The 12,479-nt window shown below is 44.2% G+C and overlaps 1 protein-coding gene across 1 annotated transcript in view; it reads left to right on the forward strand.

Annotated features, from left to right (window-relative positions):
* Positions 1-461: 461 nt before the first annotated feature.
* Positions 462-12,479, forward strand: part of TCTN1 (tectonic family member 1) — a 23,408-nt gene continuing 11,390 nt past the window's right edge. The window contains exons 1-6 of the mRNA XM_012731023.1: positions 462-700; positions 3,641-3,761; positions 7,843-7,973; positions 8,934-9,085; positions 10,633-10,720; positions 12,273-12,382. Of these exons, the coding sequence (XP_012586477.1) occupies positions 481-700; positions 3,641-3,761; positions 7,843-7,973; positions 8,934-9,085; positions 10,633-10,720; positions 12,273-12,382 (822 nt within the window). The 5' untranslated portion in view covers positions 462-480. The remainder of the gene's footprint in view (positions 701-3,640; positions 3,762-7,842; positions 7,974-8,933; positions 9,086-10,632; positions 10,721-12,272; positions 12,383-12,479) is intronic.

Below are 12,479 nucleotides of genomic sequence, written 5' to 3' on the forward strand. Positions count from 1 at the left end.
GAATGCGTCAATATTTCCTGTCTTTAAAGTGACGGAAAGCGCAGCCGCCCCCGTGGCGGCCCAGCGCGCGGAGGCCGCCCCCCAGCGCCTCCGGCCGCCTCAGCCCGGGAGGCCGGGCGCTCCGGGCCCTCCAGCCGCCCAGCCGAGCCCAGGCGGGCTGCCGAGCGGGCGAGTCCGGGAGTGGTCGGCACACCGACCCTCAAGCCCGCCCTGGACCCCGCGAGTCAAAATCCCCTCAGGTGGCGCCCCGAAGCCGCCAGAGCCTCAGCCCGCGGGAAATCCCCGGCGGGCTCCGCAGGCCCCTCCCACTCGGCGCTTGCCCCGCCCCGCGGCCTCGCCCCGCCCCTCGCGCCCTCGGCGGATCTTCCCGCCAGGCCCCGCCTTCCGCCCCGGCGCTCTCGCGCAGCCTCGCGGCCTCTTCCCGTCATGCCCCGCGCCCGGCCGCCTCGGTTGCTAGGCAACGCGGAGTCCGGCTGGACCATGGGGCCGCGAGGCGTCCCGCCACTGCTGATGGTGTTGCTGGACTGCTGGGCGTCCGTGAGCGCCCAGGCCGGGGCCGCTGCAGCAGCGGCGACGGAGGGCCTGAGCCCGACGGAGGCAGTGCCGACGACTCCCCGACGCTCCTCAGCGTCCAGGCCCCCGGGAGCCCCCGACACTCACGCGGCCTCCTCGGGTCCCAGGCCCACCCCGGTCACAGACGGTGGGTACCACGCGCCAACTTCTGGGGACCCACAGTAGCCCAGCCTAGAGGGTGGGTCGGCGAGGATGTGACAATACTGACAGTGGCCGTTGGCTGACCCCCGAGGCCTGGGTGGCAGCGGCGTTCACTGGCTCGGCGACTCCCGCGGTGGGCGAGAGGTGGGCGTCACCCCTGGGCACGGGCGGGAAGTCGAGGCCTCGGGAGGCTCAGTCTTTGAAAGTACGTGCAGTTGGCCCAGACAGCGTTCGTGCTAAAGATAATGGGTGAGTCCTTGCAGCTTTGCATCCGAAGACGAAATTAGGACAAGACTTTGTACGATTATGGAAATTAAATGCATAGGGTGCATGGAACTCTTCAAAAGCCAAAAGGCTAGCTCACTCAATGCGGCTGGGTCAAGCCTTCGTTGACTGAAATCAGGAAAACCCAGGAGTCGTCCTGTGCAGAGTGTGAGATGGGAAGTTGTGGGGTGGTTATTATGCCCACGTCTTAGGACTTATCATTAGAGATAATCAACATATTTCCCAGAAAGCGCTTTTACTGGTGGAGTTACACATTTAGTGAATCTTTTGTAACCTGATTTTTACTTAGATGGCTTCAGGGATGTCTGTCACTGAGACTGAAGGCACAATTTTGTGTTTATTCGTTTTTCCAGCGTGAGTGTTCTTAGAAGCAAATCGTTTCTCAAGAGCTTGTGATCTTCAAAAAAAATTTATCCTTTGACTGTATCCCCAGTAGGCACGCAGTATTTTTCATCACTTAAGAGAGAAAGATCTTAAGTTGAGTGAAGCTCAGACTTAATAAATAGAAAACTCATCACGAACTGACAACCTTAACTCAAGGACTTAACTTCAGTTACTGACCCATTACTTCTTCGAAGGGCCTGCTTTCTAAATTACGAGTCATTTGTAGGAAAACATACACAAAAAATATATTTGTTGTTTCAATATATATAATCAAAAAGTGTTTATATTGCAACTGTTGACTTGATGAATAAGTAGGGGAGTAAAATCAGTGATTAATTGAAATATACATCAAAGTACTTAATGCTGCAAATTCCCTAAGATTTTTGGATCTGATTGTTTCTAATCTATGTAAGTATTCATCTGTTAATGCACTTTCTCCCCCAAATGAAGCTGTTCTTGAAACATCATCTTTACGGCATGTGGTCAGGACTGTTTTTCCAATATGGAGAATGCATTTGCACTTATCTACATCTTTCAAAAGGTCCATTCTTTAGACCTGTGAGAATAATGGTAAGAAACAGCAGCTGGCATTTACTGACTGCTTACTGTGTGACAGCACTGTGATGTATCTCACCTGTGTGTTTCATCAGTAATGTATCTCCTTTAATTCCCATGACAACCCTCTGAAGGGGCTATTCCCATTTTCAGGTAGCTGAGTTAATGGTCTGATTTTAGGTCACCCCTGGTATCTGCTGGAGCAGCAGGCTGCCTAAGCAGGAAACACTGCTCAGCCATTTGCAGAATGGGTTCTAGCTGGAAGAGAAGAGTTATATCTTTCATCTTGAATCTGAAATGTGTTCATGATTACGCTGGCCACAAGCCAGGCATGTACACGTGAAGAGACCAGGAAGAGCAGCTGAGTGCCGCCCTCCGAGTTCTCAGCCAAAACTTGCTGGTTGATTAAGTGCACTCATCCCAGAGTGATGCCGTTTCATTCAAGTGGAATTATTAAATACTATTATTGTTTTGTGCTTAGTAGCCTTATTGTTACCTACAAAAATTTTAAAGTTTTGAAAAACAGACCAGCATCGTAGTTTTAAATACACGTCAGAGAGTCTATACACTGCTTTTTACGTTGGTAGGCTCTGAGTTTTGTTATCATTTTAGTGAACACATATTCTTGGCTTGGGAGAAGTGTTCGAACTTACAGGGGTAAACGTTTGTAGCCCAGGGTAAGAAAGGATTGAGTATTTATTCACAAAATCATCCCCTTTACCATGTAATTTTCTAGAGTGTTACTGTGCTTTTTTTGAGCTTCAGTTTAGTGAAGCTCAGCTTATTGTGAAGTAATTTAGACATATAAATAAGAATGATGTATGGACTCTACCAGCATTAGCTTGAGATTTTTAAAATCAAAATTGTGTATTAGGCAAGCATTTTGTGGTGCTGGAGGGTGTGGGACCCTCACAGCTCCCCTCTGCATGTGGGCTGGCGTGGTGATCCCCTGGGCGTCAGGGTTTCTCCTGATGACATTATAGGTGGATATGAAGATACCCCCAGAATTTGTACATGGAATCTTCTACAACCCAGTAAGAGCTGAGGACTCTCAGAGTCCCAGGGTGGCCTCTAGCTTGCTCATCTGAGCCAACTTTAGCAGGATAACACCACGAGGAACAGGCTGCGGAGGTTGTACCCCTAGAAACTCAACATCTGGGCCACGGTGGTGCCCATGATGCCTGTGTAATATCCAGCTCAACGAGGTTGCATCTTGTCAAATAGTACATGGTGGACTCAACTTCAGAATTGTTGGTTACTTCCTAGGAGGGGCCCATGCTTGAGAACCCTGCTTCTTGGTACCTCCAGTGGGCCCTTCCCGCAGACAGAACGCAGAGGAAGAGTTTGGGTCTGTGCAGTATTAAAACAGCGGTCTTAAGGCCTGACAGATGACTTAGTGTGCTTGCACTTAAGCCTGTCTTACTTACTGGAGAGACCTCACAAACACTGTCTAGTTCATAGCCAGCTCACCCACCAGTCCTTGTAGGTAGGCACAAATGCTCTCCAACTGGCCCATGCTTAGCTGCTGTAAAGGAACCTGGAATTGAGGAGTGCCGGAACCACCTAGTGTCAGCACTAGGTGTACAGAATTCTGCATGTACAGATGCGTTTCATGCATTTCCCCAGGGTGCAGTAGAAAAATGAAAGGAACTTTTGCATGGGATGGGCTTGCGGCTGACTGTATCCCCGCTTGTTTCCGTAGTGGCTGCTCTGTGTGTCTGTGACTTGTCTCCAGCACAGTGTGATGTCAGCTGCTGTTGTGATCCCGACTGCAGCGCCAGCGATTTTAGCCTCTTTTCTGCCTGCTCAGTTCCAGTTGTCACGTAAGTTTATGACAAACATGGTTTTGATGAAGAGGATAAAGAAATCTGTGCTCAGAGGTGGCGTTACATTTCACTTTGATCTGCAAACAGGTGTTGTGTCCTTTTTTTGTGTTAGTCTGATGGAGCGTGAGGGTGAAAGTGCAGTTTACTTTTACAGCTTTGTGGGGCATGTAGGACTTATAGTAAAAAGTAAAATAGGGAGGCTTTGTTTATGCTTGTCTGGTATGTAAATTAACCAGGAATCCCCACAGTTCACGCTGTGCAGAATACTAGAAAAGGGTATTGTCAGTGGATCACAAGGTGAAGGAATAATGTCTTCTGAAGGATCTGTTTCTAGTAATTGAGATTTCAAAGCTTTTGAAAAAAAAAATAGAAGCACATATTCGAAGATAGCTGATTTAAATTCAGTTGAGGCACTTGATGATAATAGCTTGAATGATCTTTGGAAGGACAAATGTAGTTTTCCCATGAGAATCTATTTTCCTGGGCACTGGGAAGTTGGAATCTCCTTCTTATGCAAAAATGCTCACAGAATGATATCATAGTCTATTTCCTGGCTACCTGGGCTACTTTGTAGCTCAGCCATTTTTGAAAATCACTCTGCCCTAGTAAGTAAGGAGCCTGTGAACGAGTGCCTATCATTGAACTCATTGTTTAGAAAGTTATTTTTTTGAATTAACCAATCCTGTAATTTTATTTTTTCCCCAGCACCATACCTTTCATATCCTCTTGATCCCTTCTCTTAGCCCCAGAATTTTACTTTGGTCATTATTACTTGCTAGCTTTTTTTTTTTTAAAGATTTATTTATTTGTGCAAACAGAACTGGGGTACAGGCCAGAGACTCAGGGACAGTGAGACTTCACCAGAGACAGAGTGGGGAGCAGAACAGACAGATCGATGAAGTCCACTGCTGAGGGGAGCAGCGGGCAGGTCAGGAGGGGTCTGCCGCGCCCTGTGGTCACCTCCGGGGCAGGCGGGGCTCGAACTCATGCGGAAGCGGCTTTAGCTTCTCAGTGCTGCGCTTTAACCTCTGTGCTACCAGGGAGGGCCATTACTCACTAGCTTTTGTAAGTGTTTTTGTTCAGTTGTGTGCTATGTAACATTCCAGTGTCTTTGTCATCCTGACTTGCTTTATCGCACACAGCTCCCTCAAACTCCTTCCATGTAGCTGTCAGTGGCAGCATTTTGTCTTCCTTGTGGCTACATCGAATCCGCAGTGTGCACACTATCAGTGGCTATTTCCATGTTTCTAGCTATATAAAGAATGTTGCAGTAAACATTGTACAACATACGGTTTTTTCAATTGATGGTTTCGTGTTCCTTGGAGAGATGCCCATCAGTGGGCTTGCTGAGTCCTACACTACTTCCACTTTTAGTTTGTTTTTTTTTTTAAGATAAATCCAGGTGGCTTTCCCAATGACTGTACCAGTTTATATTCCCAGCAACAGTGTAATTAGGATTCCTTTTTCTTTGCATCCTCTCCAGTGCTTATTGGGATTCTTTTTAATATGTACCATTCTCAGGGGTGTGAGATGCTCTCTCATTGTGGTTTTGCATTGCTGATTAAAAGCAACGATAAACATTTTTCCATGTATCTTTCCATCTTCTGGGTAGTCTCTTTGGTGGGTTGCCTATTCAGATCTGCTGCCCATTTGTTAATTGAGTTTTTTTTTTTTAATTGTTAAATGGAACATGCTTTTTGTATCTCTGGAAATTCTTTTTACACATGGACTATTTAGAATGAAGGTCAGTGAGAATTTTCTATAAAAGGTTACACGGTTAAATATTTTAAGCTTCATAGGCTATCTGATCCTGTTGCAATTTTCCAGCTCTACCATTATTGAACAGAAGCAGTACTATACCCAGTAGTAGGTGAATAGGTGTGACTATGTTTCAATAAAACCTTATTTACAGAAATAGGTGTGGTTTGCATATTCCTGGTTTAGAAGTTAGAGCTAAATGTTCAGTGACTTCAGAAGAGGACCCCAAAGTTTTTTTGAGTTAGTTTTGCTTGTGAATTTCTCCTAAATATAAGATATAAAAATAATTAAATGGAAACTAATGATTTTAGTGAGTTGTGTAGGTTTCAATTCATAGAAAGTTTGTTAAAATTTCCAAAATAGGTTGTAACATTACAGTAATGAAAATGATGTGTATTGATTCAAGACAGGTAGGTCGTGGAAGAGAATAGAAAGTCCAAAAATCAGAATGTGGGCCCTCCCAGGTGGTGCAGCGGTTTAAAGTCAGCACTAGGAAGCTGTCCACAGCCACTGCAGCACCAGCAGAACCCCAAGCAGGGAGAGACCCACAGGGCGCAGCAGACCTCTCCTGTCCTGCCCACAGCTCCCCTCAGCAGTGGATTTCAGTAGATCTGCCTGTTCTGCTCCCCGCTCTCCACTGTGGTGAGTCCTCTCACCCCCCTCACCTCTGACCTACACCCCAGGTCTGTGTGCATAAATAAATAAGTCTTTAAAAACCCAACAAAACAAAAATCAGTATATACTGATTTTTACATACAACTGATTTTTTTTAAGTATTATGGAATTTTTTCTATTACATGTTCAATAGCTCACAAATATGGTATTTCATGTCTGTGGAGAAAAGTGTGGGTCATTCAGTAAACAATGTAGAATATTTTAAATAATAAAAAGCTAACAAACATTTAGATTCCATTTCATAGTATTACACCAAAGTAAATTACACATAAATTGAAGAGTGAAGTGTTAAAAAAAAAAAAAAAAGAATGAAAAAGTGTAGACAAACTTTTGCAACCTCAGGTGAGGGTTAGGCATTAACCCTCAAGCTAATTAGAAAAGATTAGCAAAAAAAAAGAAAAAAAAGATTAGCAACTTCATTATTTAAAAAAAGTAAACTTTTATATAGCAAAACTCCATAAAATTGAAACAAGCTGGAAAATTAAAGTTGGAACAAAGAAAAAAATATTTGCAACAATGATACTCAAGGGAGACTTAAAAATACAGGTTCTCACATATCAAGAAGCACTACTAATAACAAATGGTCAGCAGACATGAGTAAGGAGCTTACTGAAGAGGAAATACCAGTTAGTCATAAACACATGGAAAATGTTTATAACTGTACTAGCAAGTGAGAAAATTCAGATCAAGGCAATGAAATAATAGATGTTTGCCCATGAAATTGGCAGAGCATTAGAATTGAATGATGATACCAGTCTTGGCCAGGGGATGGAGAAATCGAGTTAATCATAGTGTTGGTGAGGATGCCGCTTGCCTTCCAGAGGACAGCCTGGCAGGGTGTTCCAAAAGCTTTAAACCTCATACCTATCTTTTAATCCAGCGATTCCATCCAGAGGATGTGACCTAAGGAAATAACTGGAGATATTCCTGGAGATATGTATCATTACAGCATTGTGTTTGATTGAAGAAAATGAGAAACAACCCAAACCAACAGTAGATTGATTTTAAAAACTATTAAGTTGGGATACAGTGACGTGGAAAAATAGTGGAATATATATTAAGTGAGAGGGCTCTCAAGCAAATAGTTTGTAGAATTTGACCCTATTTTTGTTCTCTCTCTCCATATCATATCAGTACCTATAGCAAACTGATTAGGGTTTGTCAAATATGAGACTGAAGACTTACCCAGAAGTACTGCACCCTGCAAGTTCTAAACAACTTCCTATTTTCTCTTTTTCACAATCCTTTGAAGACAGCTTTAGTCTAAGACAAACAATTTTGGATCTACTCTGGGTAACTAGAAATATTCTGAAGTTCTGCAAAAATTTATATAGTTAATTCTGTCAGGATTTACAAGGTTCATTTACATCAAAATTGTACCCTGATCTGTATTCCTACTTGACAAGATTTCCTTAAAGGTTATTCTACTTGTCTTAATTTTTCCCTACTAGAGGAAATTGTTTCAAATGCCAAACATTTCGACACTGAATAAACTAAATAAAAATGATTCCGTTCTAACATCACACTTTCACAAATATCTTCCATGTCATTGTTAGCATAGCATGTTACAAGCATTTAAAATAATCTGGCTAAGATTGTTGCATCGCCTCAAAACTTTCTACTTTGTTGTTTTTTCAATTTTCAGGGGTGATAGTCAGTTTTGTAGTCAAAAAGCAGCCATCTATTCACTGAATTTTACAGCAAGCCCACCTGAAAGGATTTTTAAACTTGTTGAACAGATCAATCCATCTATTTTCTGCATTCACACTTCAAACTGTAAGTATTTGATGATAATAAATAAAGGTGAAATTGTGAAAAATATTTCTTTTAAAAGTTCCTTTATGGAAAAATGTTCCTTTCCGAGAGATGGAAAGTAATCATTCTCTGCTGTGGCTCAGTCGACTCTTACAGCATTTTCCAGGCAACTGCAAGTCACTCGGTCGGCTTCTGGGGGGTGCACATTTTCTTTCAAAGTAACTGTGCTTGTGTCGTGGTCTTTTGGCGTCTCACACTCTCTTTCAGAGGTAGTCATGAGTAGACGTGCCCAGGAACTTAGATTTATTTCGGCATGTGTGGGCTTTTTGTTTCCTCCTGGTGTATGTGGAGGAGTAGGTTAACTTTGGTTTCAATTTCCTTTTTTCTCTTTTATTTTTACTAAGATCATTTGCATGAAGACAGGACCTTTATTTTTATCTGAGCAAATGGCTTGAATAGGTGTCTTCATCCAGGGTACAACATATTACCAAGCTTTCAAAGATAGGACATGTATTTATGGCTGCAGTGCTCAATTTCATCATCTTTTCAGGATGTCTTTACATTTTGGGTTGGTCCCCTTGTGATTGAAATCTGAGGTGAAAGCTTTGTGATTTGTAGACTAAATCATGACCGCACGATCACTGTCGCTGTCTCTGCCAGGATGCCAGCCAGTGTTCATACCAGCTTGGCCCTCCTCCATCACGGCGTGCTGTTCTCCGGCTTTGGAGCGGTCATGGGAGGGAGCACAGGATCTGTCATCCCATAGCCATCTGGGGTTTGGGCTGCGAACCGGCAGCCATGGGCTGGAGAGAGTGGGGCTGACTTCTGTTGGGCTGTTTCCATGTGGGCTGTAGGAATCAGACTTGCTGGAGGCCAAGTCTGTTTAGTTAATATGAGCAAGTACTAACTGAACTTATATTACTGTTTTAAAATATGTATTATAGATTTTATACTGATTTAAAATACTTTTTCTAAAAACAGATAAATCTGCATTATCCTTTATTAATCCAGAAGTGCCTGATGAAAACAATTTTGATAAATTGATGAAAACATCAGATGGCTTTTCATCAAATGCAGAAGCAGGTGACTCTTTCACGGACAAACCAGACTCTCCAAATACTGCCAAGTATGAGGTGGGTCAGAACCTGATTAAATCCACTCACCCCATCTCCAGCTACTTGATCTTGTCAGTTTTATCGTGTTTTCAGCCAAACCAGCTTCCCTGAGACATAGAATTCATACTACTGACCAAAAAAGTGAACGTTCATGCCTATAACTCAGAGATCATAAACATTACAAGTAGGTAGCTGGATTCTAACGCGAGGCTTAAAAGTCATTTATTCTGTATTAGGTTTGCATTTGTTTCTGCCAAATTATTTGCCCTTTTACAGTTAAAAAGAAGCACAAAAGGTCCAACGCAAGCCGCGGGGAACACGAGTGGCCTGGATGGATGCCTGGTCTTTCCCCTCATAGTTGTGTTCGTTGTATTTAGCTTTGCAGACTTTGGGGGCATGTGTGGCATATCACATGTATTCATTAGTAAGCCTTAAAATGCGGTCCCCATCAGCTTAGAATAAGCTTCAGGTTTTTCACAAGCCTCTTTTGCAAAGGGGTGTGGCAGCACAGTACTGGTTTTAAAAGTTAGAACTTCAGTAGGCTCCATTAGTGACCATGGAGAGGCGAGCGTTCTTCGCAGGCTGGGATATCCTGATTGTTAGAAGCAGCTATGAAAATGCAGACTGCACAAAGGTACGATTTGTTGTTGTTGTTGTTCTTAGCCACCTGAGCTGTAAACTTGCTTTTTCTTCAGTGGTAAATCTTGGGCATCTTCCCAGTCAGTATAAAGGCAGCGTTCCTTGAGCACTTTCTATAGTCTCAGCATCGTGCGCCAGCCCTGGGCCACGTAGAGCCCCGCGGGGCCAGCGGGCAGGTGTCGGAGTCCCCACGGCTGTGATAGTCTCAGTGACGGTCCACGACAACTAGGCGTCCTTGTCAGGGCTTGCTCTTGGAAGTAATCCACAGTGAACATCCTCATAGGCCCACAGACTTCTGTCTGGTTAAGTCTTTAGGAGATGTTCCCAGAGATGAGTTACCTTGGGAATAGAAGTTTAAGACTTTGATGCCAAATTGGCGTCCGGAAAGATTGCAGGCGCCTACACTCCCAGCTCCAATGAAGGAGAGAACGTGTTCCCCACGCCCTGAAGGCGCTGGGCATATGGATACACTTTTAACTAATAATAACAATAAAAGCTGTATGCCCAATAGCTGTAAATTTTGTTTTGAATCATGGGGGAAATTTTCATGGGAAGTTTTTGGGGAAAGAAGGCATATCAGTGTTAGGGTTCTAGGCGTGCGCTAGCCATCATTTCAGTAATTGTAGTGGTGGAAAATACCCTCTCACCTCTACCCCAGGCAGTCTGCAGATGCAGGCCCGCCTGCCGGTTTCTCTTCTCCCGGTCCAGGGGAATTCTGTCACGAAGGAGGTGCAAGGACAGCAGCATGCGGGCACACCAGGAGAAGAGGGTGGGTGGCCCGATGGAGGCTGTGTGGGCAAAGACCACGTCTGTTTTGCGGAGCTCCCGACGGCAGCAATGCCGCCCGCCAGCGGTCATATCCAGCAGGTGCTTGCTAGCGGGCGCCTTCCCGAAGCCTTAACAGCGGCCGCTTGTTCTGCTTGCAGTACGGGGTGCGTCTGCAGACGTCACATTCATTTCTGAGATTTCCTTCTCCCCTCATGTCTTCGTTGTGCACTGATGATAACCCTGCAGGTAAGCGAGTGGGCATTTTTCCTTCTCTTGTAAATAGTTGGTTCCAGCTTTACATTTATAAAAGTGTCAGTGAACAGACTTCATCACTAGAAATGGTCTCAGAACAGCAAAGGGCCTCACTGGCTGTGTGGTTCAGTCTCACACCCAGCACTGGAATCTTCCTGCCACGCTGTGTGCCATGAACACTGGCAGTGATGGGGACTCACTGCCTGGCCAGCGCCTCCGTTGCCACACGCTTCCAGCCGGAGGGGTCTTTCCTCCCTGGAGCTACAGTTTGTCAGTGGCTAACATCTCCCCGTTTTTAATATGGCCAGTTTTTCTATTGTGAGATGGTATCTCATGGTTTTGATTTGCATCTTTCGGATGAGTGATGATGAACATTTTTTCCCGATGGCCTGTTAGCCGTCTGTCTTCTGAGGGAGAGTGCCCATGGAGATGTTCTGCCCCTTCTTTAGATTGGGTGACGTGTTTTCTTGTTGAGTTGGCGTTTGGATATTAGCCCCTGACTAGATGTATGATGTGCAGACATATTCTCCTACTCAGTGTGGTGTCCTTTCATTGCAGTGAGAATTTCTTCTGCTCTGAAGAAACTTTTTAGTTTGATGTGTTTATTTATTTGCTTCCCCTCCCCCCGCCTTGTCATTGTAGTTGAGTCCCCAGTGACATCTCTGAAACCAAAGTCATGCCAGTGACACGGGGGATTTGCCTGTGTTTTCTCTCATGTATTTTCTGTTTTCAGTCTTCCCTCTAAGTGGTCAGTCCATGGTGAATTAACTTTGTGCAGGGTGTGGGGCAGTGGTCTAGTTTCATCCTGCTGCATGTGGCTCTCCAGTTTCCCAGCACCATTTATTGAAGAGACTTTCCTTTTTCACTGTGCACTCCTTGGGTCCTTTGTTGTAGACGAGTGTCCACTGGATATGGACCTTTTGACCCAGCTCTTCTAATTCTAGTTGCTGTCCTATAGAAACTCTGGCCTACATACAGAATAGATCGCAGCATTGTGACAGCAGAGCAGGAGACCACTAAAGTGTCCATGCAGGGGGAGCTGGTTGAGTAAACGTTGGCATGTCTATAGTAGAATACTGAACATCCCTAAGAAAAGGAGGGAACGCTTCATGCCCTGAAGTCTCAAATATGGTATTCAGTGAAAAAAAAAAAAAACAAAAAAAAAACTGAAGGGCATTTGTTTGTAGAAAGGGAAAGAAATACTAAAAATATATATGCACAAGCCATTATTTGCATAAATATTTCCACAAAGATACAAAAAACTTCATGTCGATAGTCTCTGGGGAATGGAACCAGTGGTTGCTGGGGATGGGGGACAGGGGTTGAGGGAGACTTCATTCAGTACCTTGTACTTTGGGGTCTGAATTCTGTGACCACATCAACTACTGGAGAACAGTTTTTAAAACCTATTTTAAGTATGTTTTGTGTCCATTTCACAACTTGGTTTACAGTTTTGCCTAATTTACAGGTTTTTAGTTACCACTGAACAGTTGAACATTTTCTTCTCTCTGTTACTGTTTCTTGTGGGGAATGTTAACATTCCCAGCATTTCTAGTGAACCAGGCTGTTAAGTGCACCAGAAGGATGCGTTTGGAGCAGTGTGAAGAAATGGAAGCCCTGAGCATGGCTTATTACAGCAGTCCTAAAATTTTGAGGGTAAGAATATTTTGACATGGAAGCAGCCCAAATGCCCAAAAGTAGATGACTGGATAAAAAAGATGTGGTACATATATACAATGGAATATTACTCAGC

This window comes from Condylura cristata, unplaced genomic scaffold (assembly GCF_000260355.1).
Source record: "Condylura cristata isolate star-nosed mole 26May11 unplaced genomic scaffold, ConCri1.0 scaffold00029, whole genome shotgun sequence".
Classification (NCBI taxonomy): Eukaryota; Metazoa; Chordata; class Mammalia; order Eulipotyphla; family Talpidae; genus Condylura; species Condylura cristata.